The sequence below is a fragment of the Anopheles funestus genome, chromosome 3RL (assembly GCF_943734845.2).
Source record: "Anopheles funestus chromosome 3RL, idAnoFuneDA-416_04, whole genome shotgun sequence".
Classification (NCBI taxonomy): domain Eukaryota; kingdom Metazoa; phylum Arthropoda; class Insecta; order Diptera; family Culicidae; genus Anopheles; species Anopheles funestus.
Genome location: NC_064599.1, coordinates 24,939,748 through 24,966,904, shown reverse-complemented (window position 1 = coordinate 24,966,904; position 27,157 = coordinate 24,939,748). Strand labels below are relative to the sequence as shown.

Genomic DNA, 27,157 nt, shown 5'->3' with positions numbered 1-27,157 from the left:
GAAACCATTAGCGTGAAGATAAAATCGACAAACTACTCAAATCGGTTGATCATCGATCGATTCATTAAAGATTCGAAATCAGCAATTAGAATAACGAGAGAACAAACGGCTTTTTAGCTGAGGGGAAAGCAATATGTGGAAAACGAAGCAGTTTGAAAAAACATAAAACGAACGACGGATGGGAAAATAGAACCGATCCATTCACACAGCAACAGAACGCAACGGATAGTTTTATGTTGTACTCTCTTTTACGCCGATCTTTTGAAATTATTTACTATAAAATCGAACATTTTCTTTACACATTCCGAATGGTGTTTCTACCACGTGTTGGGGGTTTTTCCGTGTGGCCGTGTGTTCGTATATCACCACCACTACAACCTCAAAGCGACATTCAGAATACACATTAAGTTGTACAGGACCGAGATGGCCCAGTGGCTAGTGGAAACGAGCACCACACAACTGTTTTTGCAAACCGGAAACAACCACTTGTAATTGCTGCCCCAACGGAGCTTACAAGTGCGTGTGTTTGTGTTATGCACTTATTACGAACGTTGCGTTACGATTTGCAATTGCCACCCTCCGCATCGGGGTTGGATGACGTGCGCGGGTGCATTACTTTTTTTTCAGTGGAACAAACATTCGTCAACAAATGCAGCCATGCTACTTCCTACACACGATAGACTTCTGGAAAAGTGACGGAGCAACTCAAAAATGTTGTATTTGTCCCGGTTTCCCATTGATTAACAATTAATATCATAAATAATAAAATTAATTGAATCACATACAAATATCGTGCATTTAAAACATAATTACAAATGAGAAAAACAGAATGGTTGATAAATAAAATGTTTTTGTATTTTATTCACAAATCCTTTAGAATTACCGTATAACGTCGATTATCAGACTTCATCGGGACTGGTCGAATAATCGAACGGGATGGGTAAACATTTTGCAGATTAATGAAATCAATGGTCTAATTTAAATGTTGCAACAGTAACGGATTTAAAATTGAATATTTAAACAAGTTTTTCATAAATGTTGTTGTTCAACATTGTGTTCAATGTTGTTCAAAATGATAAAAAAGTACAATAAAACATTTATTTTTTCTAAATATTGCATGAACTAGTTGTTAACTATTAAAAACAAAATCTAAGAAAGACATTTTTAAGCTAATGTAATCTCTTTCTTTAGCTGGAGAAATAACTGAAAATGTGCTTCGCACTAACTTTCCACCACGAATCTTTCGTCGACCGTTTCTCGTCCCTTTTTTTGACAGAACATATTATGTACATTACATATGTGTTATTTTTAGTAAGAATTCTTACTGTACATTTTATAATAGAATTTTACTGATTTAAAAATTACTTTTTCCACGATTTTTCATGTGATTACAAAAAGTGAGATGGAATTAAATGCAAGGGAGTTTTTATTAAGTTTGTTATAGGTGGTCTATGTTGTAAAAGAGATTTGTAATTTTAAACCATCCGTTGTTGAAGACTTCCCCATTCAACGACATCTACTTTGCAATTATTGTGTCAAAACGTCTTTTGAACTGTCATTTCCAAGTAGTACGGATTATCCGACACCCAGTAAATTTTCACCCGGATAAACGCCATTCCACTGCATTGCGATAACGCATGTTACATGAAAATGTAATTATTGTAAAGCGTTTGCCATACTGCAAGCCAGCAGTAAAACTACGTTTCTATTGCCTCCAATTAATAAAATTGTAGCAATACGGCCAGGCCGTTCTTTATGAAAAAAAAAAAAATTAATAAAATTGTCCCAATAAAGTTAACAAATGTCTACACAACAAGCGTCCTCTTTTATGTGTCAAATTTCTTCCACACGTGTAGCAAAAACAGGCTGTATTGTTTTACACAGTGAATTATATTTTACACATCAATGCTTATTGTTGCAAATCTATTTATGGTACGTCCTCGTCCTCACCAATTCAAGAAGAAACATCAGCCTCATTCACGCAACTTCCTGGAGAATGGGAACGAACCGGGTGGACAGCATAACATACAAGCTGATTTCGCAAACGACCTTGCAAGTCAGTGGTCAGCGCTATATTTTATCAACCCCATATGAACCGTATCAAACCAACCTAGGAAACGAAACGGTTACGATTCGCTTTTTTTTCTTTCCCTCGTGCAAAATGTATGCAATTGTTGCAACGCTTGTTGATCATTGTCATGCATTCGACGGTCTGTCTTTCTTGACTCGTTTCTGCTTCGCCAGTGGGCTTTCCGTCTACTTTCCGTAGCCGAACAAGTGGTGGAAAACAATGCAACAGTGCACTTTTGTGCACACCTTCCACACCGTGAGAACTAACCCAAACCCACACGGACCAATGCTGGTGACAACGTGTTACTGTTCCGTTTTTTTCCTGTTTTGTTTGTTTGTTTGCTCCATTCTTTTCTCATTCGATAGTCACCTGTCTTTATCTTATTGTTATTACAGTACAGTTTACTTTTTATCAACACAAACATAGTATACATTTTTTTTATTTTTGCATATACACAGTTAATTGTTGTCAACAGGACAATTGTTGTACTGTCCTTTGTGAGAATGTTTACTGTTTGTTAATATTGATTATTTTATAGCATTGTCACCTCGTCATTTTATAGCATTGTTCCTAAAGCATGGCATAACAACCTGGCCAATGTAAGTAAAAAGAATGTCTGATGTCTGTTATGAGTAATTCAACTCCCAGTACACGCAATTTCTAATGGTCCAATATCGTCTTCTCCCTTTTAAAAGTTTGATTAATTTTTTGTTAAATGAAAGTAACCATGGTTAACCCCCCAAAAATTATGTTAACGCAATAAGCACATCCTTAATATTTAAAATGATTTTTTATCACTGACATAAACCAAAATTGGATATATATACTAAAAGAATGTAAATAATAGAAGAGACTGCTGCCTTCCCTTACCATGAGGCTCAATCAATGAGTAGTAAAAAGATGGGACGTCACAGAGATTTCGGCTTCTTCTCGTTGTGACGTCATTGACCAAGCAGACCAAACCAAACCGGAATGAAGCCGAGCGATTTTCATACAAATGAAGCACAAAATGACAAAGTAGAAAATTCATATTTCAAGCATCTATTCTCATTTTTACTTATATTTTAAATCACAATTAACATCCCTTTTTAATCTCAATAAACTATTATTGAGATACAAATAAAATTGTCACAACACGGCGAAAATAGATAAATAACATTTTACAGAAGCAATTTCAAATATCAATTTAAATATTTTAAAAAAACTTACTGTTTCTAATCGGCTAACTTATTTTTGAAGCTCACTGTCAATACTGAACCGGATATCCATTTGTCACGAAAGAACATGCGATCCAGTTGGCATCAGAATGGGCTAGCAAAGCCGCTTGAAACAAAATGGTAGTGCAACTGTCAATCGACAAGGATGACCACGATGGCTACTACCACGACCCATTCGGGTTGCTGAAGAAAGAGTTTAGCAGCGACAAGTAGAACAAAAAAAATAGAAATGATACATGGACCAAACATAAGACATAAGTATGTAGCAACAACAGACACAAACACAAACACATACAAAACAATATATTCAATAACAAAACGCTTCTCACACACCGATCATCTGCATCAGTGGCTGTTGTGGCATCGATACAGCAAAGTACAAAAGTCACCATTCGGCCAATGTCGAGCGTGAGTGGAGTGGTCTTCCGAAACCGGTTCCTTCCACCGTCATCACGTTGACGTGGGTCTGAAACATGGTCGATCGGAAACGTTCGCATGTAAGATCAGGTGGTACTGCCACTCAATCGCTTATTCGCTCTCCCTCCCAAAAACATCAAGCGGACTTCAAGCATGTGTGTTTGAAGTTTCGGTTTTATCAAACATCGCCGACGCCAAAATATATGCAAAAGTGACCAAAAGCCAACAAGAATTGGCCGTGCTAGTGTTAGCGACAATTGAAAAAATAAACTCCACCTCGGAGTCAAACCACATACAGACTCGCACACATTTATTGGTGCCAAACACCATGGCGGGATCACAGCTATGCTCACTTCTTCCTTCCCGGGATGCAAACCCTCTAGCGCATTGTTGTTGTTTTGTAGCACTGATCCCACACTAATACATACACGTGACGCACACAAATGTCGGGGGGAAGCACATCTTAGTGCGGGAAGTGCAGTTGTTGGTTGGTGGAACAATCGTGTCCGTCTCGACATTATTATAGCCGTACGCCATTCACCATCCAGACACGGAAGGCAATAAGCCGCACTTGGCAAATGGATACACAACAGCGAGCCAGCATGGTCGCAAAAAGGAAAAGTCCGGTTTGGACGGAAGTTAGGCTGCATCTGCGTCACTTGCTTCATTCTCTCACGTTCTGCCGGGTAGGGACGGAATACGATCGCAACAGATTGGGTGGCAAAAGATAAGGAGTCGGCAGGAGAAAGCGCTGAGGCTAAGAGAGATGACGTTGTTTATGTCAAATTAAGCGCATAAGAATGCAAAACATGTTTGTTGCTTGTTTGGCTTGTGAGCGAAACTGTAGCATATGAATAATACATTGTGGTTGTACTTATTTTAATTTTGAAAATTTATTACACTTTACTATTATTAAACATCTTTCTGCGTGGCTTCATATTAAAGAAAAAGACTTTGAAGATCTTGAAGATGTTAATATATTGGACAGCTGAAGGAAGAATTTTACAATGAGATTTTTTAACAAGATGGTGATGCTGCGAACGAATTGGATTTTGGTGAAGAAGAATTCTTGAAGAATTCAGTTATGTAGATTTCGACCAGTTGCATCCTAGTAATAGAAGTACTGACGTGCAAGATCTAGAACTAAGGTGAGAAGTCAACAGCAAGGCACAGCGAACGTGTACACAGAATATCAGAGAAGTTCCGGAATTCCCTAAGACCCGGTAATGTCTCAATTTCAACAGAACCAGCATGTACTTAGGGTGATATACACTGATCGTAGTGATCATGAATTATGTATGACTGGAAGCTGTTGAAGATGAACTAGAATCTCATAAAACCAACGAGGTAACTACCGAAGTCTAGGTGGGTTTTTCAGGATTGGATTACCAAGAAACTACTACTGCCAGTCGGAGTTCAATGGAAAATGCTTATTTCAACAAATGTGTGTGAAAACACCGCTTCTACCTGAAGTTCCTGAAGATCAAACTTCTCTTGGAATATCAGTAATATTTGAGGATAGCAAAAAATGTGTTATAATGGCAATGAATCTTGAATGTAAGAATTTAATTAAACATCATTTTACGCGAGACCATATTGCACAGAAAATTTAACAGTACAATCAATTTCAACTTTGGATCAACTAGCGGATACTTGAACGAAACGATTGGACGCTAGTCGATTCGAAATATTAAGGAAGATACTAGGATTAAATAATCTAGAGAGAGTATAAACGAAAAAGGCTTTGAACCATATAAGATTTTGAAGATTGCAGATTTGAAGTTGTTGTAGTAGACGTTAAAAACGATCCTTATAGAAAGGATCTTTTTCCTTCGATGATTTTGATTTTTTCAACATCTTTCGACGAGATGAGTTTCTGAAATAAAATACTTCTGTACTATTATGCTTAATAGCCATTTACTTTAAGCCAGTAGCCCATAACATATACATAAACAGCATAATCGAGTGTGCCAAACAAACCAAAAGCTAGCTGGTGTCTGGCCATGCGGCGATAAATTAATTTCATTCACGCCTAACGCTACCCAACCAACCAACGGTAATCGATCCGCGGCTCACTGGTCTTACATTAAAAATGCAAAATGGCCGCACTTCCGTCCATCCAGCGACACAAACCAACTCCCTTTCGGGTTAAACTCACCACAAGCAGCTGAAAGTAAGTTGTTTGACGCTGTTGGCCATAAAATTAGTGTTCGACCACTTTGGGTAACAAAGTATGGTTGTGGTTCTGGCCCTGATAATGCTATTATTCTTCCATGCTTCCATTCTGTACGACACACTGGTACGAGATGAACGCACCGTGTGCAAAGGTCCCAGACTAGTCATGGGCATCAACGTCGCATATGGTGGTGCATCGCGCATCAATCCCTGTTGGGGTTTTCCCACGGGAGAATATGGTTTATTAATCGTTCCAACACGTACGCTAACCGCATGCATATGTAAAAATTAAACTGAACTATTGCATCTTCATTTGTCTCAACTGTTTCTGAATAATTATCGCTTTTGCAATGTGATTTTGAATTATTAAAAAAAATATATATTTTCTAGTTGAATCTCATTTTATCGCAAACACCTCATCCTGGTGTTTTATTCCATCGAAACAGCTCTTACTACCATGAAGTAACAAAAAAAGAACAACATTATCCAGCCGAAGGAGAAAGTAAAATGCAACGTAGCTCACTTTCGTTTCCCTTTTACACCACACGACCCCATCGTTAGTGCGTGGCGGCGTTATACTCTTCGGCCGGCAGAGGAACTCGCTGCCACAATCCGTCATTTAGCCCGACCATTATCTAATCAACGCAACGGGTCCGGCGGTTGATGGTTAGGAGACGCAGCCGAGCAAACGAATGCGCTATATGCGTTGGAAAAAGCACGGCAAATCAACGGGCCTTGCCGTGCTAAGCGGCGTCTCACAAAACCGTCCGATATGCAATCGTGCGACTCATCGAGGAGGGAGGAAAAAGACGAGACTCACAACACAATTTGATGTCCGACGATCCCGACGGTACGACCAATCATCATCACCCAACGGTTTGGGTCGGTTTTTCATTGCAAACTTGGAACGGTTTTGCTGCCGCACGGACTTTTCTTTTGCTCCCATTCCGCGCTCTTCCGTTGCGCTTTTGCGAAGTACCAAATGGGGTACATCAATTCATCACACGGGGTGAAACTTTCGTTTCCGGTGCAGACATGGACGTCCTGCATATTGCTCATCGGTGCATACTCTGTACATTGCTTCATCAGTGCGTCATGAGAAAATTATTTCTTGGTCTTATCAAGATATCAACACGAACATCTCAACAAACAAACGATTGCAAATAAGATAAATATTTTGAATAATTTAAATAAGAATGAAAAAGAAGGAAAGAAAGAGAGAGATGGAGATTAATTAATAAATAAATTACTCATTTAATAAATTTTGTTTTTTAAGCTCAACTCGAGCTGAGGAATCAATAGGCAAACATTTTGTAAAAGCAAACCATTTTTCAATAAACAAAACTATGTTTTTTTTGCATTTAATCCCTTTATACAATAAGGATATCTTTACATGATGCACTTTAAATCGTTTTTTGCAGCTCGCGCTTATATTTTGACATTTGGCAGTTTGGATCATAATGATGAATGGTCACAATTTACATGGACATACATAATATAACAATAGAAGTAAACTATGTAATTAACATCATGCACAGAAAGATGAATGCATATACAAACATAATTCATTATATTTATAGTTAAATTAACATTTATCGCATTTAGTAATATAAAAACAACATTGACAATACATTTTGTGTAATGTTGTCCAATATGCAGATGGAGCAGAAAAGCGTAAGCAGCAGCAACGTCCCATACAGACACGATAAAGCATGAAGTCGCTGAGAAGTGCGAAATACAAAAATCATTTTTGAGATTTTTGGAAAAATAAAAGTAACTAAGAACCAGAACTAAAAGAATTTTTAAAAAATTGAAAGATACTTAAATCTAGTAGTAAATCGTTGGAGATTATCTACATTTTTTAATTATGGACAAAATGTTGAACTTCCTGATCTTGGAAATATATTTATACGAAATAATGGTGGACGTTGGCACATAAAAGCAAAACAGAAATCAATTTAAAGAACAAAGTTCTTGAATACAGCCGGATCTCAGTGGCCGGGATATGATAGCCTACCAACTCACTTCCAATTCGATTGTTTGACGGCAATTGCAATGAAACATGAGGAAGAAAATCATGTTAATCAGTCATATTCACTAGCCATGATAACCTTGTAAGTAGGCATGCGACTTAACTATTTAGGTATAAATTAATTTCTTATCCAACAAAACAGACCAAGTCACAATTCGTGACTGTAGTACTAATAAATCTTGCATAGAATATATGTTGAAAATTTGAAGTCAATTCAATCTCTTCTCTGAGAGAAATTCTTTATCGATTTTTTGCAAAATATTGTTTTAAGAAAATCGCATTTGAGCATTAAACATTTGCGTTTTTGTATGAAGATTTGACTTTGTAATTTGCTCGTCTAATATTTCGAAGTTTTTACCTTATTCGAAAAAATTACCTTATGTTTATCTTGAAATGGTGAGTGTACATCTCCTCTTAGTGACATAACAACGACTTCAGTCACTTCTATTTGTTATATTTCAATGATAACTTCACAATAAATTAACCTACTTTATTTTAAATACAGCATGATGAGCATTATTAAGCCTACTACTGGGGAGTTTTGATTACTACTAAACAAACAAAAAAAACCGTTACGAAAACAAGGGAAAATAACTGTTCATAGAACCTATGCACACGTAAAAATAGAACAGAAAACACCAACAAAAATCAATACTTATTGCACACCAGTCTAGACAACCAGTGGCTCGCGTACGAACCGCAAAACAGTGGTAAAATCTTTCCACAACCGTTACCGACCAGTGAAGAAGTTACGGTTCATTGCAGAACACCGTACGGCCGTGTATGATACATGCAACATAAAGCAAAATAAGTGTATTTGTGCAACCCCAACGTAATTTGCCCGCCCCAGTGCCCACACCCGTTTGCTGTTAGCTTTTGTGTGTTTTGCGTGGATTGCGATTGTGGCAAATGACGACCGGGGCGAAACTGGATTCGCAACTGATAATGTTGCTGATGATTAACAGCATTATGCTTTAATGATCTTACTGTACGATACGCCGGTTGCTGCTACATGGATGAGTAAATTAAACATACACTGAGGATGTTGGAATTTTTGGAATAAAACAGGCGATATGACTATGCCATGAAACATAGTTATGAACGAAGCATTCTTAAATAAAAAAATGATATCCAAAAGCAATATGATTCAATTGTGTACTGGAGTGATTCGCTTTAAATCGAAAAACACACATAAAAATGACTCATGGATGTGGAATGGGTGTTTTGTGGTCAGCAAATATTATAGTCAGACATTTTACTAAATATAGAAATATACTTTGTATAAATTTTATTCAAAAAAGCAAATGTGTAACTATGAAATGTTTGTAAATGTCTCAAATCATCGAACATGAAAATAAAAAAATAATTTGCCCAACACATGCAAGAACATTAGTAAACGAAACAGCAAAGAGCAAAAAAGGTAGTAAACAACAACAATAGTAAGTGAAACGATGTTTTTTTACTTTAACTATTTCAATTTCTTGTTTGTTATGTTCATGGTCTGATGAACGCACCTAGTTGCTTGTCACCAAACTATGCCACGGACGAAAATGAGTTTTTGTTTGGTCACGGATGAATTGCCTTCAAATTAGTGTGTGCCTTTCGAGATTCGGTTTTGCCGTAGCTAAAAAGCCTATCCGCTACACTGGTACTATCAACAAAGTGTAACAAGTTAATTTTGCTAAACAGCTGGGCTCTAAATTGGACGAAAAGCCTCACGAAACGTTTGCTGTGTTCTCTTTCGGAAGCATCGATCAGGCCTCGCGGATCATTGGAAATTAGTATCTAATAGTGTTCAGGATCCTTAATATAAATTATGAGCAAAATTTATGAAATTAAAAAAAGCATTTTTTTATGATTTTTAATTTAGTCAATGTGACTCCCATTACAATTAACTTCTCACCCAGATAAACCTAAAACAGCACGATGTTTTTTATGAATCTTTTCACTACTATTTCACGCTTTTACTCAGGCTGCGCCGACTAATGACTCTCTCTCTCTTTCTCTCTCTATTTATCTCTCTCTGTCTCTCTCTTTCGACTAATACAAGAGTGAAGCGAATAAAACATTTATTTTTTTAAATCTAATCTACAATAACTTATAACTCCAATAAAATAATTTAAACGCAAAATGGAGTAACAAAACAAATTTATTCAGTCTTATTGAGTTTTTGACATTCCAAAACAATGAGTAACTAGTTAACGTAGAGTCAAATTATTTTATTTTATTATATTATTATTTTATTGTATTATTTTTTCATGAATTACAAAAAAGAGTAACAGATTTGAATCCTTTTTTGCCACTCTTGTACTCTGTTTTAAATGACTGGATATAGAGAAATATTTAAATTTTGCTGACCCTTGGCAGGAGATTATTTAATAGAATTGTTCAAAAATAAATAACTCATGTCATCTTGTCAGCAATATGCCCAACCAATCAGAGGATCGTAAACGTTGCAGGAAAGCTCACAACCCACATTCACTTTCGATCACACTCAACACGCAGATGGAACGAAGTTAGTTTTCGGCCGTACAGCAACGAGAGAAAAAAGACAAAATGGGTATGAAAGCGAATCATCAGAAAGATGTAAAACTACCTCGATTCAATCTGCAACACTTTTCATTTCACAGATGAAAAGAAAGACCCAGCAAAAAAAAGAAACACTCTTCTGCCTCAGCTTCGAACCATTAGTTACTAATAATGTTAATGGACTGCCCCAGTCAGTGATGCTTTGACGTGGTCGATTGGAGTAAGTCCGCGCGAAATGCCTTCGCCTCGTAATTGGCGCCACCTGTCGTGAACCCCCGTAGTTGGCAACACCAGGGTTTTGGCACACACAAAAAAACCGATAAAAGAAAACGGTCAGCGTCCTATCAGGACAAGATAAAGGGAGAGGTGAGAAAATCAACAACGAAAAAAAAAATCATTAACAAACCAAAACGCACTATGCATCAATGCGATTATACGAGCTGCATCAACGCGTTATCAGTCGACAGGTATTGCAGGAGACAGTTTGCTCTGAGTTTGCAACTGAACACCAGCCACAGCCGATAGTTTATCACAGATTCGCATTCAACCGTAACCAAATTGAAAACAACATATCAGCTCGGCACGTGGGACTCCGTTGGATGGAAAACTTTCCCTTTCCAACCATTCGATGCAATTGGCAGAAGAAGCTGATATGTTGAGCAACAAGTGAATAGTAAATATTTACAAAACATTTGCCAAGAAGCAAACAAAACGAAGAGAAAACATCGATTCGAACAACATAAAAAAGTGAATATCTATTTATTGCTACTCTTGCGAAATAGATATTCTTGTTACAACATAAAAACATTAAAACTTAGATTGATTTTTAAAAAAATATTTGTACAGAATTGAAGCAAATAATAAAAAAAGGTTCGAATATCGTGTATCCAGATGACATTCATCCGGGATGTCGGATTATCCGTGCATCTCGGAAATGACAGTTTCAAATTTGGAAATGACAGTTTCAAATGCAAAACATAATTAACAAAAGAATGTACACCTGTTATCCGTGTTATCCGCTTATCCGGCGATCGCTGAGTCGTGATGAGCACGAATAATCTGTTTTTTTAATTTGTTACAAAAATCGCATGGATTGCGATATTAATTCATTCAAATCAAATAAGTAAAGCAGGGTTTATAACATTGAATTATGCTCCTGGATTCGACGTACGTGTAAATTCTAGATACGCTAATCTCTGGAATCCTCGTTAATGGTGTATTCTAGGGCAATACGTATATATATTTTCTATCTCTATTTCACATCATGATGTAAACACCGCAACATAACCATACAACGAAAATATGCTCATCACCATCATCAGTATCGAATGGAATGTGGTCGATCAAGAGCCACATCCGACCCTCATTATAGAACATTCCACCCATTCCGTCCGAATGAAAAAGAAAACAGTCAGCCTATCGTTCTTCATCCCTAATGAGGTTTGAAAGTCCCTCCTGTTAGAGTTCTCGTTCTTCCATTCGCATTTGGCTATTAATGCAGGCCAACATGGTCGACCCGATTGCCAGTGATCAAAGTTGCGAGATCGGACGACGCCTTTGGGATAAAATTAACCTCCGAAGCGGAACCAGATGGCACCCGCGGGTAAACCATTGCATATTACATCGTCGTTAACGTTGACTGCTTGATCGGGGTTCCGGCTTCTCCGGTTAGCCGTTCTCTCAACTGTTTTGTCTGTATTACGATCGGTCGAGACGATGATAGACAAATTATTTACATGCGATACGATGCGGGATTGGGTCGGGTTCCAGTTGCACAATGTGCATTCGTTTCATTTTATGATGTTTACATGTGGACAACGAGAACTTTCAAAAGGCATTTCCACATTGACAGGAGCACTTTCATCACATTTTCTTACGCAACCACACTGGAGAGGAATTTTGGTCGTTGAAATATCTGATAGTAATTGTTATTAAAGATCTATTGCTTAATTAAAAAGCCAACAATATCTAACATTTACAGGGAAATACAAATGATAAGATGCGGAGAGCCTACTGGGCAAGCGAATATGAAATATTTATCTTTAGCGAATCACCCCAAATTGATAAGGAATCCCGTGCAATTGATATGGAATGTCAGATTCATACGATTTTCTTCTTATGCACGGTACGTGTGATCGTTTGTTCGTTACACTGTTAGTTTTTTTTTTAATTTCCAGCTTCAAATTGATGAAAACTAAGCTTGTTGCTATTGTTTATTGTTAATAATAATTTGTAGTCCCTGTTTTGGAATACATTTGTATCAAATTTCATTTAATTTTTTTTAATCTCAACTCTTCAATTCTACCACATGTAAACAGCCCGCTTGTTTGACATTCCATATCAATGGCACGCAATTCCATAACAATTTTGGGTGATTCGCTAAAGTGGATCCTCCGCATCTTATCATTTGCATTTTCCTGTATTACAAGAAATTCATTGGAACAAAAAGTTCAAAAGAACTTTGATTTATCTACCTCTTGTCAGATGTTCTTATGTATTGCCTAATTATTTAAAAATGAAAATGTTGTCATCAAATCATGAAATAATTTGTACAAACAAAAATTTAAACCCTCATAAATGCTATTTTTTGTGACAAAAATGAAATTAGGTGGTGATTTCAACGAGCGATTTGTGACCAAAAAACAAGTAATAATGAAACAACGGAAAAGAGCAAAAAAACCCAACTATTAAAGGTTCCAAACACTCGACCTTACACCAACGTTCGACACGGATTTCGTTACAGCTCTCTGCAAAGCCAACCCCAAGCCCAATCATTCCGCCAAAGTTTCAGATTACCGAAACCAACTAAAACAACACCCAAAAACATAAACATATGCAACGCTGCCTATGTTTATGTGAGCTTACAGTGCTGTCGTTGTGTTTGCTTGGCTTAATCACGAAGCTCTGATCGTGTCCATCATGATCAATCGCATTAAGGGTTCCGAATGGAAAACGACGCCGGAAAACAACAAAGACGATAGAACAAACGAGCACATTAACCGCGCGTATACCCGCTGGTGGACCTTAATGGCGCAGATTATTGTCTTGCCAGTTTGTGCGTGTGTGTGTGTGCGTTTTTGGGATTGTGTTCTATTCACTACCACCGTTGAAAAAGCCCAAAATTTCAGTTCCCACCCTAAGATCCGTGCTTTTACACACAGACGGCGTTTCAAATACAACTTTTCATTTCTTCGTGTATTTGTTGCTTTTAATGCTTGCGGGATAATTTGAGATGAAAAACATTCTTGACTTATGCTTCACTCCCTTTTTCCCGTGTGGACAACAGGTATTTTCGTGTGCGTGTGTGGGTATTTGTTTATTCCTCTTTCGGTTCATTTCTTTACGATCGCATTCTTCCACTTTCATCATTCCACCGTTCCCTTGGGAGTTTCGTTTCCTTTCACTCAAATCACAACATTGTGTTGCGCAGAGCAACGACGAGAGATTGGTTCACTTCAGAGGCTTCCTTCTCAACACGGGTCCTTCCACGTCCATCCATCTCAAGGAAACTTCCGTGTGCGAGGTTTTTTATTCGATCCTGCACACATTAAGGCTTTTTATTCAACAGAACGATCATGATGATCTTCTCGTGTGGTCCTTTCAAGTCCATCGGTTCAATTCCCACGGGATATCTTGTTCTCCCTCCCCACCCCAGGGCAACAACTTACCTGAGTATCGTTAAGAATCTCCAAATGTTCGCCCTTGCGGAAGCTAAGATCCTCGTCCGTGCGCGCATCGTAGTCGTACAGTGCGACGAAGATTTTGGCCGTACTGATTGAATCGTTGCCCGGATCGGGCAGGGCCGGCATTGGCTGACGGATTGCTTCCTGTGGTGGTGTCGCCACCGGATTCCCAGCCAGCACCGGCTCACTATCGATCGGTCCGGGACCGATCGGATCTTTCGGATCGGCCTTTGCCGTACTGCTGAAGCAATTGCCCATTGTTAATGTAGCAAAATCACCAAAAAACCCTTACGGACACACTTTACCACACAAACCGGGATGGTTTCGTTTATTCCCTGATTTTCCTATCACCACACGTGTAGCCTACTTGGATAGCTTTTTTTCCACTCACAAACAAATTCCACCTTAGTTTCACTTTATTTACCAGCTCATTAAAAGCTTTTTCTTAACCTTTTTATTGGTTTTGGGTTTCTTTACGCTCCGCACACTCTTTTTTAACACTTTCTTCACAGCACTATCAATGCGGTGATACTACGACACTGCCATTTCAACCACTGTTGGCTAGAGCTACGGTACAAAACATTGAAAGCACGTTTTTATTTGTTGGTTTTTGCTTTCTTTTGGAAACATTTACCACGGCCAAGTTTATGGCTGCATGGTTCACTACGCATCACAACATACACCCGCGCACAACCAGTTGACACACAATTACATTTCACACACAGAGGAGCGCCTCTACTGCTGGAAATGGAAGATATTTAACATTTTCTTTAAATAATTTAACACAAAAATTAAGTAGCTTGATTCACACCTGGGCGAGGTCGAGAAGAACGCCCCCGTTACACCGGACAAGAGTGGGTGGGTGTGTTTGGTCTATTATTTTGGAAATTCTTCACCACTTTTAATACACTCACACACGTGCAGAGGATTTTGATTGTCATTTCGTCCATCAAAGTAAGCACAAACTTGATGTTTGTTGCTTTGACTCACTCGAAAATGGTCTGTAGATTTGTGTATCAGCATCCGACTGTTTTGCTAATCAAAATCTCATTGATTCAGAGAACAAGAGAGTACCAGCAAAACGATACAGGTTCTCCCGCGAATGACCTCGAAATTTTCACACACCTTAAATGCAGCTTCCGAAAGCAAAACAATCGAAGGCTAACTAAAAACACAAAACTTTCTGTTTTAATGAAAATTCTTAACTTTTTGTTTGTTCCAAAAATGATGCCAAAAAATAAGAAAAAAAAACAACCACTCGTGCTGTGTGTTTCACTTGACTCATGAAATTTCCTATGTTTTGTGACTGTCGCGTCCTTGTACAAAAGCTGCACCAGCAGCACTGCTTATATTCACTGCCAAAAACTTATGCTTATCGTGTACCACACATACACACAGACTCACGCAAACGCACGCACAGAACAGTAAGCATTAAAAACACAATAGAAAACTATGATTTATTGTACGCTGAGGAATGCAAAAAATGCATCCTTTTCCTACAGCCACTTGTCTACTCGTGATGCCGTATCACACACTACCGACACTGTATTTTGGATAAAGCGAGAGCGTTCCTTTCCGCTCCTGTGTGTGCTGTGCGGAGTAGAAAAAAAGGGAATCTACTCCTGGTTGCCTTTTGCTGCTGTTGCTGCTGCTGCTGCAATCACGCACCCCAAACACATACACCTCACTCACACAGCTGAACGCTTCCTAGCCGGCACGCACACACAGTTGCATGATTCAATCGATTGCTTTGCAGGGGTGGTGTATGCTGTCTTCAATTATTGAATGAATAGCAATAGTTAAATGAAAAATATGCATATGTGTATAATTAAACAACTTAATCGGAATTAATTATTGTTAAATTTCTCTTGTTTCTATTTGGAACTTTGATTTATAGATCGTTTTTTAAACTTCATGAAGTTTCAGTATGACTAACCCTGCAATCTTGCAATTCACACATATGCACCCACACACACCATTTTACAGCTACTGTACGCTCTATGTGCCCCCTTTCTCGTCGTTGTGTCGTGGCTAAACCTTTTTTTTTTGGTCACTTTACAGAACCTCGAATCAACTAATTTCTTCTGCACCGAAACATAAACACGTAAATGCACTTTATTGAATTAAAACTAGCGCACATGGTCAGACCGAAGTCACCCACAAGTAGCCCGGATGTTGGACAACATTCAGTCCCCTTTTTGGGGCAACACTACCGGGAAGATTTTCACACGCACGCACGGGACAGGTTTTCTTTGGCCTTTCACCACAGAACTGAGAGCCGTGTAGCATTAGTGAAAAACAACGATGAGCGTTGGCAATTATTGACCAACTCGCAATCATAACCATGCACTTTCACACACAATACATAAGAAAAGGGATTTTTTTTTTCATTCACTTCATGTCACCACCCCAAATGGGAAATATTTGGGCGACCGCGGCCCATCATATCGCGATCCACACGCACAGCTCCCTGTCAAAATTGGATTCAATTCTGGAAGCCACGGGGAAGCGACGATGTTACGCACTCAATGATATACCATTTTAAAAAACGCACCAATGATAAACTTGATTGATTTCTTTTACCTCGTTCACGAAATTGCACGGCGCGCCCACCAATTGGTGTTGTTTTCTATTCTCTTTGTGAATTTTGCTCACGTTTGCACCGCACGCTGTTCCGCTGGGCTGCTGATTTTCTTTTGACCTGTTTGGTCTGGTTTTGTGTTTACTGATTGCTTTTTGTATGCGTGTGTGCGTTGGTTCGGTAGGATTGTGTCATGCAAAAATGTCAACTGTTTGTGGGCAGTTTATAGTGGGGTGTTGTGTAGCTTTAAATAGATAATCGAAATTTTTCTATTGGAATTGGCGTAAAACGAACGATTATTTTATTGGAAAGTACTAATTCCGTAATTTTTTTCGCTCTTGAAAATTTTCTTCCAAAAAACCTGCTTTAGTTTCTTCGAACAAATTGAAAAGAAACACCGTTTCGTTTTTAAATATTTGACCCGCTCTAGTACTGCACGGAACAGCTGTCATTACTGAATATTTGTAAACATACGTTCCTACATACATTCTCGTAGAGAAAATCGGCGTAGAAACTTGTTAATTATTTTCATATTGGATTTTATTGGTTGATTCTGTAATTAAGGCTCAGTACAGTAAATGGTTTAATCGAGAAAATCTGTTCATTTGTGAGGAATACATCAAAATGCAGACTCAACCACAGTCTGGTACGGCAAGCTGGATAAATTCACCTCCGGTACGGTATGAGGCAAATCCGATGCACTTTGCTACAACAATAAAGATTGAAAACGCACGAAACGGTAGCATTGGGTTAGATAGTACCGGAATCATACCACACATGCAAATAAAAAAAGAAAATCAATCGCAGCTAAACAGTACAAACACAGAAGATGTTCCTTACGAGTTTGCAACAAATGCAGATACAGAAGAGGATACGATGGACTACTCGTTTGTTGACGAAATTGAAATAGGCGAAACGACGATCGTGTCCTCCCTAGGTGAACATGTGCAAGTAAAATTGGAATATATTTCAAACGATGACACTTCTGTGGAACAAAAGATACAAGGCGCAAATATATCTTCCATTCATGAAGGTAAGTTTTTGTTGCCATTAATTCACTTTTACAAAAAAGCTTTATAAAATCTGTTTACTTTGTAGATCGACGCATAACAGCTGCAACAAATATGGAACGTTTGCAGGAGAATAAAAAGCTACCCTTCAAGTGTGACTACTGTGAGTTATCATTCTTTAACACCCGCCAGCTGAGCAATCATCGACGAAACCATCGGCTGGAAGAGTGTCCGGTTTGCAAGAAAACGGTCATAGTCCGCTACCTGAAGGAACATATCGCACTAAACCACCCGAAAACAGATGTACTGCCCGACAAGCGACTGTACAAATGTGATCAATGCGAGAAGATTTTCCACTGCAAAACGCTTCTTATCGATCATCAGCGCAACCATCAAACGAAAGAGTGTCCGATTTGCAAACAGGTTATAAAACTGCGCTCGCTAAACATGCACATCGCTCGAAAACATTCAGCCAACGTGTCACTCTCCGAGCGACATGCATTTCAATGCGATCAGTGCGATAAATCGTTCGTGTCGAAACCTCACCTGGTCGATCATCAGCGAGATCACACGGTGAAAAGCTGTCCGGTGTGTAACGTGAAGATATTGGCACGTTGTTTGAAGAAACACATGGCCCGAAAGCATCCACCCGGTGGTGGAAACGTTAGCTTAGTTCGCTTGTACAAATGCGAATGGTGTGAGAAATCTTACGCTAATAAACGTTCGCTCGTTAGTCATCAAGCGAACCATGAACAAATGGAGCTAAGTGGTGAATGAACTTAAAGTTTGTTGCACGAAATAAAGCTTCTGCAGCGAGCGTAAAACTGTTATTTACTCGATACCAAAAATGAATTGGTAAAAGGTTATTTTTCCACTGAATAAATAGCCCCTAAATTGCTTTATTTTCATTAATTGTCTTTTTTGTGTAGCTTTGCAGACCAATTTTCTAAGCCCCTAGCTTGATGAATTTCTTCGTAACAACTAAATCCCTAAACCAACGTAACAGACACGATTCTTCCCAAAGGATTTCTCTACTTTATCCATATGACCGCGAATCTTGCTCTTGTCGCTGTTGTCGTTCCTGTTGCTTCACCAGCTCGTAATAGTAACCCTGCGCCCTTATCAAACTGTCATGTGTGCCCACCTCAACAATCTGGCCCTGGTCCAGCACCACGATCACGTCCGCATTACGAATCGTTGACAACCGGTGTGCAATGATCAGCGTCGTTCGATCGAGTACGGCCGCATCGAGCGCACTCTGTACGACCGCTTCACTAGCCGCATCGAGTGCGCTGGTCGCTTCATCCAGAATAAGAATCGTCGGTTGCTTTAGTAACGCTCGCGCTATTGCAATCCTTTGCCGCTGGCCACCGCTCAGTTGAATTCCACGCTCACCCACCATCGTATCGTACCCGTCCGGCAACCGGCTAACGAACTCGTGCGATTGGGACATTTTTGCAGCTTCCATCACCTCTTCCCGGGTAGCATTCGGTCGACCGTAGCGAATGTTTTCGTAAATGGTTGTGCCGAACAGTACGGGCTGCTGTTCGATAAAGCCGATAAGCTCGCCCCGTAGCCAGCTGGGTGAAAGGTGGCCCAACTCGTAACCATCTATCGTAATGCGACCCGCCGTCGGTTCGTAGAAACGTTCCAGCAGTGCGGCGACGGTAGATTTTCCACTGCCACTAGCTCCGACCAGTGCCACCGTTTGACCGGGACGAAGCACAAGATTGAAATCCTTCAGCACCCGCTGGTTGGGTCGAGTCGGATACACGAACTGTACTGCTTCGAAACGTATTTCTCCTTGCAAATTGCTCTCCGGGATGATTAACCCATGCTTCAAGTCCACCCTTGGTTCTAGGCTAAGAAACTCAAACACACGAGCACCGGCCGTCATGCCACGAATTACCGAACCGAGCAGAATGGAACCTTGGGCGAGTGAACGCTGCACACCTTGGGCCGCCACCAGGAAGGCCATCAAATCACCGGCACTGATGGAATTTGCCGACATAAAGTGACCACCGAGAAGCAGCGTGGTCAGTACCATTCCGTTAAGGCACAGGTTGCTTAGCGCCTGAAATACGGCAATTCCCGCTCCAAGCTGCTGAGAGATCACGGCCGACTTTTCCGTCTCGGCACGGAACAGTTCCACCTCGCTGTACTCGCTAGCACTGGCTCGCACTGTCCGTATGTTCGACAGCGCTTCCTCACTCACCGAGGTAGCCCGTTCTGACTGGGCCTGGGACTTTTTGCTTAGATGGCGCAATGAACGGCCGAGCAGGGAAAACATTCCGACCGCTAATGGAACCGATACGAGCGCAATGCTGGCCAACTGGGGCGAAATCCAGAACAGCGAAATGCCTCCACCGACGAGCTGGGCAAAGCTTCTCAATCCTTGCGAAATGCACTGCTTAAAGCTGGATTTAAAATCTTGTACATCCGCCGTCAGGCGGTTTACCAGTTCGCCCGTACGGTTGTGGTCGAAAAATTCCAGATCCTGTATGATGATTTGCTTGAACAAATCCTGCCGTATGGTGGCTGCCATCTGTTCACCGATCTGGCTGAGCAGTAGAATGTACAGGAAGGTGAACCCAGACTGGGCCAAATACATCGCAAACAGCTGCAGTGCTGGACCTCGCATGTCGCGAAAGAAGCTTGCAGTGTTAATACTACAGGCAGAGAAATGGATGAGTTCCTTATTTTTATGATGCGCTATGTTTCAGTGAATAATACTTACTCCTTCAGGCTACTTCCAGCGTAACGGGCAAGCTTGTTTACGATCACACCAAGCAGATTTGGTATTTGAATGTTGAAATACGCTACGGCGAGAGCAGCCTGTAATTCAAAAAAAGGTTATAAAAGGTTACAACAAATTACTCGTTGTGTTTGCTTAAATTCCTCACCAAAACTGCACCAATCAGCTTTCCTAAATGATGCTTCAGGTAGCGCCAAAATTTCCACCAATCGAACCGCACCGTCCCATCGTCCAGCACACTTCGCTGACCGGCCAACCGATTTACGGACGCTTCACAGTGCACAAACAGCTTTCGGTACTGATAGCCAAGTGTGAAACTTATTGCAGTTCCACCAAGCAGCACTTTTATCAGTCGACCACCAACTTGGCTGCCCGTTTTTGTAACCGTATGCGAATGGCGCACGGCACGCTGGGTAGTGTTGCGAAAAGGTTGCAGTAATCCGGACCGTCCGGTACCGAACGATTGAATCGCTTTTCGTACCAGTACATGCTTACTATCCACACTGTATGGGGAAGATCTAGAATCGGGGGAAAAAATGGAACCAGGGTTGAGGTTATGCAATCCCGTACTGTGCCACTGGTATCAGCTACTAACCGTAACAATCCCTGCCAGCAGCTTTGTCGATGTGGGGACAGTAACAACTTAAACATGCTCACAGCGTCCACAAAATCACTTCCGGCGTAGCTCGAAAGCTACCGATTGCTTCCTCGCAATGATACTTCTTGTCGTATCGGTAGAAAAAAGTGCACAATATTGCGTAGACTGTTTTGATGTTTTCTTTTTTGATGTTTCTTCCCATATACATGTCAGAAGAACCGGTGTAAACAACAGCTGACTGTCAAAAATGATACACTGCGTATTCGCATCGGTCATATCGTGTGACACGGAAAGAATGCAGGGCTATGCTGGGGCGAATTTGATTTGTAAATTCAAATACAAATCAGTTGAAAGTTCCGTTTATTTATGAAAATATTCGTGATATGTCATGACGATGCAATCGACGCTTTTCATTAAGATTATGCTGGTTGATGGTGGGAATGCTGGTTGATCAAATGCTTACGCGACTGCAATACATACATGAGAGAAGTTTTATTTATTGAATATTTTAAATATTCACACTTTTAACTTTTTTTCAACACAACGAACGATTGGATAATACATGGAAAATGCGTCTGATGATTAAAAACCAATTTTGAGCTATTCTATGTAATACAGTGCTGTATCAACTTTTTTTACTAGAACTAGAGCATTCTGTGGCTGATCTATGGTGGCAATCATATTATTAACTGCTTAATAGTGACTAAAACAGGTACTCATATTAGTAATATTGATATCATATTTGTCTTAATACTTAATAGCAGTCATATTATCCTTAATAGTAAAACATAACATATCTACTTTTGCACAGGATCTCATTCTACAGGATCCTTCTCCACAACTCAAGACCCAATCATTCTGTTGAGCGTCTTCTTGCTGAGGTCTGTTTTGGACAGAGATACCGTTACCATATAGACAAACAAATTCTCAGGTTGTGGAATGACTAGTTGACAATTATACGCGTTTCTCAGTACTATTATCAATTATGATCTTTACTCGAAAAAAGGCAATAATTGATATTTTATATTACATTAATGACACGATCATTGGTTTTGTTTCTGTTACCATTTTTATCGCCATTGGTTTAATTTTTATCTCTTTAATCTCCAGTTTGATTGCTGAAAACTAAAGTGATTTAAATCATCGTTATTTATCAACCTCTGTTTTGATATATAGTAGAACTTTCGCATAGTTCCATCCCTGATGGCCCATCTCGACATTTGTCTAAAAAGAATCTTGAGATATTTTGTTGCCCTAGTTAAGTTGATCATTATCTTTCTGCCCAACCTAGAACGAATCGTGGCCGTATTGCTGCATATGTCTGCATAAATTAAATTAAAAAAAAATAGAATAAAACTTTTATTATCTCATTATTTTTTTAGAATTTTCCACAAGGTAAAGATCACATCATTGATTCATTTTCGGTATGCTGTTTGATAGCCATACACCATTTTTGAAGCGATCTTTGATGAATTTGTGGGCATATATTTGTACACAGTATACAATATCGTAATTCTCTTGTAATTGCATCCTACTGTTTATGGAAAAGACGTGTTTAAAGTTCCAATTTCAAAGTACTTTCGTAACAAATCAGGAATCTGTGGAACAAAAGAAAATATAACTTTAAAAAAATCTTAATTCATCATATATTACACGCTTATATTAATCAACAACAATTTATCGAGATCGACGCGCATGAAAGTTCGAGGAGCACGAAAAATGCGCGATCCCCTGTTTTTTATTCAGTGCAATAGTTTCAACAAGAACACAATCATTACGCCTAAAATTTTTAAATTTCTAAAAAAACACCCCCGTTGCAACATAATTCAATATGCATTGTTTGCAATAGTTTTCTTTTATTGTAATTGAAACACCCAAATTCAATAGCATGTGGAATGTGCAAACTGCATACAATTACAACTAGAACTGCATCCCGTCCACAGGCTGACACATTCTCCATATGGTTGCAGGTTGTTGACGATACAACGCCTAAGGCACACAAAATATTCAAATTCAATTGCTCAATGCGTTCCCCTTGGTGACTGGCACACCGGGGGTAATAAGTGGGAACTGGCTGAAGGATTTTTTTTTGCAAAAAATATCTTTTGAAAATTAAATAAATTCCCATAACTTCACATGGTGCACCAAAACCCGCAAAAATCCTGGTCAACGGTTTGTGTACTCCACAGTGCCACAGTCTGGACATACATACCGTTCCGATGCACCAGTACCACCATACAAATACTTGCTGCTGGACGATGGGCTTTCCGGCAAAGTGGTAAGCAAAAGGAGTGAATGTGGCAGGCTTGGCTTGGGATAGAAATATTATCTCCCATGGGAAATTCGAACGCTGCACTGTGTGTGTGTGTGTGTGGTTTGGTCTGCATTATGAGTGTAGTCCGTTGGGACTGTGCACCCCGTGTCTGGCATTGTGGGAGGAGAACATTTAAAGAACACACCCCACCACAAACACACACATCGAACCATACGCATGGGGGCGATGCGTTTCAATCTAGCCAGAAATAGTTGAATGCAATTCCTGACTTCATTGCCTTTCCACCCCGGTTTGGAACGAGGGGAATTGGTGGGTCGAATTTTTCCCATGTTTATATGTTAGTTTTGTAGGTTCATGGGTTGTGTGGTATGGAACCGCACGTTGACACACGGCCTTTTGCGGTTGGTCGCAGCGCGCTACCCTGAAGGGACGCAAATGTTTCGCACAAATACGGCACAAAAGCCGTTTGCCTACATCCTACATCCAGAAAACCACACCGGCACACTAGGCAGGCAGGCACATTTGCACATAGTTTTGGAATGCATTTAAATAGAGAACTTTTCCCACGGGGCCTACGGCCAAACCGAACCGAGGGTAAGCGTATCGATTCTGGCGGTAGTATTGCTGCTGCTTTCGGGGGGTTTTTTTTATTCATTCAGCAGCTGAAGGATGGCAGGCAGAGCAACAAAAAGAGAAAGGTAGAGAAAGAAAACACACCTCAGCAGAGTGTCCAACCGTACCGGGAACGCGTCACGCGTACGCGAGCAAACAATTTCGATACGCATGAAATGATATGAAAATATTCATAATACATTTCAAATTGACATATTTTCCGATTTTGCAGAGAATGCGGACACAATACAAACCGGTGCGTGCGTGTGTGTGTGCGTTTGCCGGTTTGGGGGTAGTTTTTTTTTCGTCCTTTTTCTTATTCAAGGGTTGCGGCCCCAAACACATGCGACGCAGCTTGAGTTCGATTTTGGGTAGGTTGGCAAATTCATGATCACATGGTACCAATATTTGTGTCTGTTAGTCGGTGTGTCTGTGTGTGTATGTATGCTTCCATTTCCGATCAGTCTGCACTTCGGTTAGTTAGTAGCGGCAGCTTGATTTTTTTGTTTAATGCAATCAGTTCAATATTTTGCATTTTGTTGTAGTGTGTTCATTGGAGTAGAGTGTGTTTTTTTTTGTTTCCCCTATTTTATATGCCTCATACAAATATCAGCTGCAAAGCAGAGGGTGATTTTTTGTGTCCTCTCCGTATTGCACTGGCTGTGTCATACATTTTTGTAATACGGATCGGCAATTTCAGGCTACAATGATTTAATAACGATCATTCAAATGTTTCCGCGTGCGAACAGTGGAATGTGTCGGGCCCATCCCGACAATGTACGGTGCTGATTGGTGGATTATTTTATAACGATTATTTTATGGTCGATGTGTAGAGTAAAATTTCACGTTCGAAATTAGTGCACAAGTGTGCTTCATATGATAATGGTATTTAAGGTTTAAAAAAATGATAGATTTTTTCTGTTTGTTTCGGTAGAAATATGTTAATAAATAAAAATCCTTCACCGTGTGTATTGTGTTATTGGGATTTTTTTAAACGATGTGACGGAATCGGTTTCTGTTACGATATTTTTCATTCGTTGTCCGTTTTTTCTTTTTCTTTATAGAAATATTACTGTTTTGAATGAAGTGGAATTCCGTTCCCACATTGCATTATTATGATTTCAGCAATTTTTTTGTAAGAGATAAAAAAACTATATTTTTATTGTACAACTTTTTTATCAGTATTAAGTCTTCTGTTTTGTTCTTCTGCATAATTAAAAATTCCCAAGATCATTTTTGTATCGGTGTGGTGTAAATTACTGCTAATCCAATAATTGCTAATTTTAGTTGTTACTTAAATTTTTAATTTATTTTTGTTTTGTTTTAATTTTTGTCGCTGACGAGCACCTTCCTGATGTGGCATGGCTTTAGCAACCGTCAGGATATTTACACTGCCAAACAGCTCAGCTAGTTCACGATTCATCTTCTTCTCTATACGCTCGCACACACCTAAAAAAATACTCCTTCGAAATAGAATTCGAAAATGGTGTCCTCCGTTAGTACAGTTACAGCTGATGCTTAAAAAAGGCAAATAAAAAACTGTTATACAGAAAACTCAAGAAACATCACTTCAATAACACTTCTGTAAAACTTAGCTAAACTTTAAAAAAAACAATAGTTTCTATACAAAATAAATTAAAACCATTCCTGTGTCGTCGAATAACCCAAGAAAAATCCCTAGAAATTTTCCTTCACTAACAAATTATCAGTACATGGTACACAATTGTGACAGTTGTGACTAGGAAAGGAAATAAGTAAAGCCAAAGAATAACTACTGACATATTTTTTTAAATGTTACAGATGGACAATTTTATATCCTTCTTTTTTCTGTACCTGTATATGACTCTAGCTATGCGTTATTCTTAAGGCAAGGGTCACCATCTTTCATTATCAAAGGATTTTTTTTGTTATTTTTCCTTATTAAATGGGCCTGCAAAATGAAGTTATACTTTCTCCTATGTTCCGTGCAAACAGCATCCACTTTCTCCACGTTATTGTAAATTCCGACGCTAATAAAAATATGCTTTTATGTAAAAACTCACTAATATAAACACATTAAATACATATAATAATAAATTAATCATTCGTATCATATTCGAATCATATTATTTAAAATTTTCTTATATGGGAATACAAAAGGTTTAAAAATTGTTGATGCCTTCGGTCTTCTGTCATCGACTGATGTCTAGCAATGAAATGGAAAATGCATTAGAGCAATGATTTAATTAGTAACTCTGTTTTATTTCAAAAAACTCTTTTTTGTTTAATTCAAATAAAATTAATGTTTATTTAAACCCAAGAAAAATAGTAGAAAGCGAACTTAAATTGAAACGATCCAACACAATTCATTCACAAAGGCAAATAATGTACACACTTACAACACAAAGGCAAAGAAAAAGTAACAAGTACAACAGAACAAGATGAACAAGTAACAATCTTGTACGCAAAAGAACTACTAAACCGCCCGATAAAACTGTCCCGTGAGGTGTGTTAGAAAGCGTGTCACTCAACGGCAACTTTGCTACCACATCGAGCATACCGCGCCGCGTAACTACAAAGTGACAATAAAGTTGTAACCCATGTTCCGCAGGACTGCTGGACATAGAAAACCGATCCACCCGGTCTCGGATGAATCCTTTTTATCAGTAACAATCCCAGCATACCGGTGTTCGGGGTAAAAGTTATGTTGCTGCGTTGATTCTAGCGGTCCGGCAGGTGCTGGGAAAGTGTGTTCTCTCTCTCTCTCTCTCTCTCTCTCTTTGTCTCTCTTTCTCACTCTTTCGATTTGATTCACTATTTGCTCGGTTGCATTAGCACACTATGAATGAGTTTTTGGGTTGGAGGAAATTGTAAGGTGCCGTGCAACCAAACGCGTGCGCTGGAAAAAGCATAGATAAGTTTTATGCTTTTACACAGCTGATTTTGTACGTCGTTTGAAAAAAATATCGGTTCGTTTTTGCATAAAGAAAATAAAAGATTGTTTAGTCTTGTTCTCAAAAGATGAATTAAAAAAAAGAAGTTTTTAACAATATGACTTAAATAAAAATATATAAAAAATATACAGAAAAACCGTCATCATTATTTACAAATTAAAAAAAAATAATTCTTTTAAAGGATTCATTCATTTCAAGCAATTTAAATTTTTTAATTACCTTACAAATGGCCTTCATTAGCGTTCTCATCCTGAAACAATTTAATTATA

General features: G+C 39.1%; 3 protein-coding genes across 8 annotated transcripts in view; 1 reads left to right on the top strand and 2 right to left on the bottom strand.

Annotated features, from left to right (window-relative positions):
• Positions 1-16,925, bottom strand: part of LOC125768792 (tyrosine-protein kinase Src42A) — a 92,940-nt gene extending 76,015 nt beyond the window's left edge. Inside the window, exons 1-2 of one of the 6 annotated variants that reach the window (XM_049436905.1) lie at positions 16,679-16,925; positions 14,110-14,865 (exon numbers count right to left, since the gene is read on the bottom strand). In XM_049436905.1, coding sequence (XP_049292862.1) covers positions 14,110-14,382 — 273 coding nt within the window. In that variant the 5' untranslated portion in view covers positions 14,383-14,865; positions 16,679-16,925. Of the gene's footprint in view, positions 1-14,109; positions 14,866-15,516; positions 15,533-16,678 lie in introns of those variants that run through there. The other 5 variants (XM_049436906.1, XM_049436903.1, XM_049436904.1 and 2 more) reach the window with 5 other exon arrangements.
• A 214-nt stretch (positions 16,926-17,139) lies between these two features.
• LOC125768799 (zinc finger protein 84-like) lies at positions 17,140-18,627 on the top strand. Its single transcript, XM_049436918.1, has 2 exons — positions 17,140-17,738; positions 17,804-18,627. Exons 1-2 carry the CDS (start codon positions 17,330-17,332, stop codon positions 18,490-18,492), a joined length of 1,098 nt encoding a protein of 365 aa, XP_049292875.1. The 5' UTR covers positions 17,140-17,329; the 3' UTR covers positions 18,493-18,627.
• Positions 18,579-21,491, bottom strand: LOC125768794 (mitochondrial potassium channel ATP-binding subunit). Its single transcript, XM_049436911.1, has 4 exons — positions 21,066-21,491; positions 20,619-20,988; positions 20,453-20,550; positions 18,579-20,384 (listed from the first exon to the last, which is right to left on the bottom strand). The coding sequence occupies exons 1-4, from the start codon at positions 21,119-21,121 to the stop codon at positions 18,752-18,754; spliced, it is 2,157 nt and encodes a 718-aa protein (XP_049292868.1). The 5' UTR covers positions 21,122-21,491; the 3' UTR covers positions 18,579-18,751.
• Positions 21,492-27,157: the final 5,666 nt, after the last annotated feature.

What these genes read in the sequence shown, in the direction of transcription:
- LOC125768799 (XM_049436918.1), top strand. Translation starts at nt 17,330, where the DNA reads ATGCAGACTCAACCACAGTCTGGTACGGCAAGCTGGATAAATTCACCT. An exon ending in TATATCTTCCATTCATGAAG is followed by an intron (nt 17,739 to 17,803) that starts GTAAGTTTTTGT and finishes TTTACTTTGTAG; the next exon opens with ATCGACGCATAACAGCTGCA.
- LOC125768794 (XM_049436911.1), bottom strand. Translation starts at nt 21,121, where the DNA reads ATGTTTAAGTTGTTACTGTCCCCACATCGACAAAGCTGCTGGCAGGGA. An exon ending in TGCTGGCAGGGATTGTTACG is followed by an intron (nt 20,989 to 21,065) that starts GTTAGTAGCTGA and finishes CCCCGATTCTAG; the next exon opens with ATCTTCCCCATACAGTGTGG. An exon ending in GCTGGAAGTAGCCTGAAGGA is followed by an intron (nt 20,385 to 20,452) that starts GTAAGTATTATT and finishes CTCTGCCTGTAG; the next exon opens with TATTAACACTGCAAGCTTCT.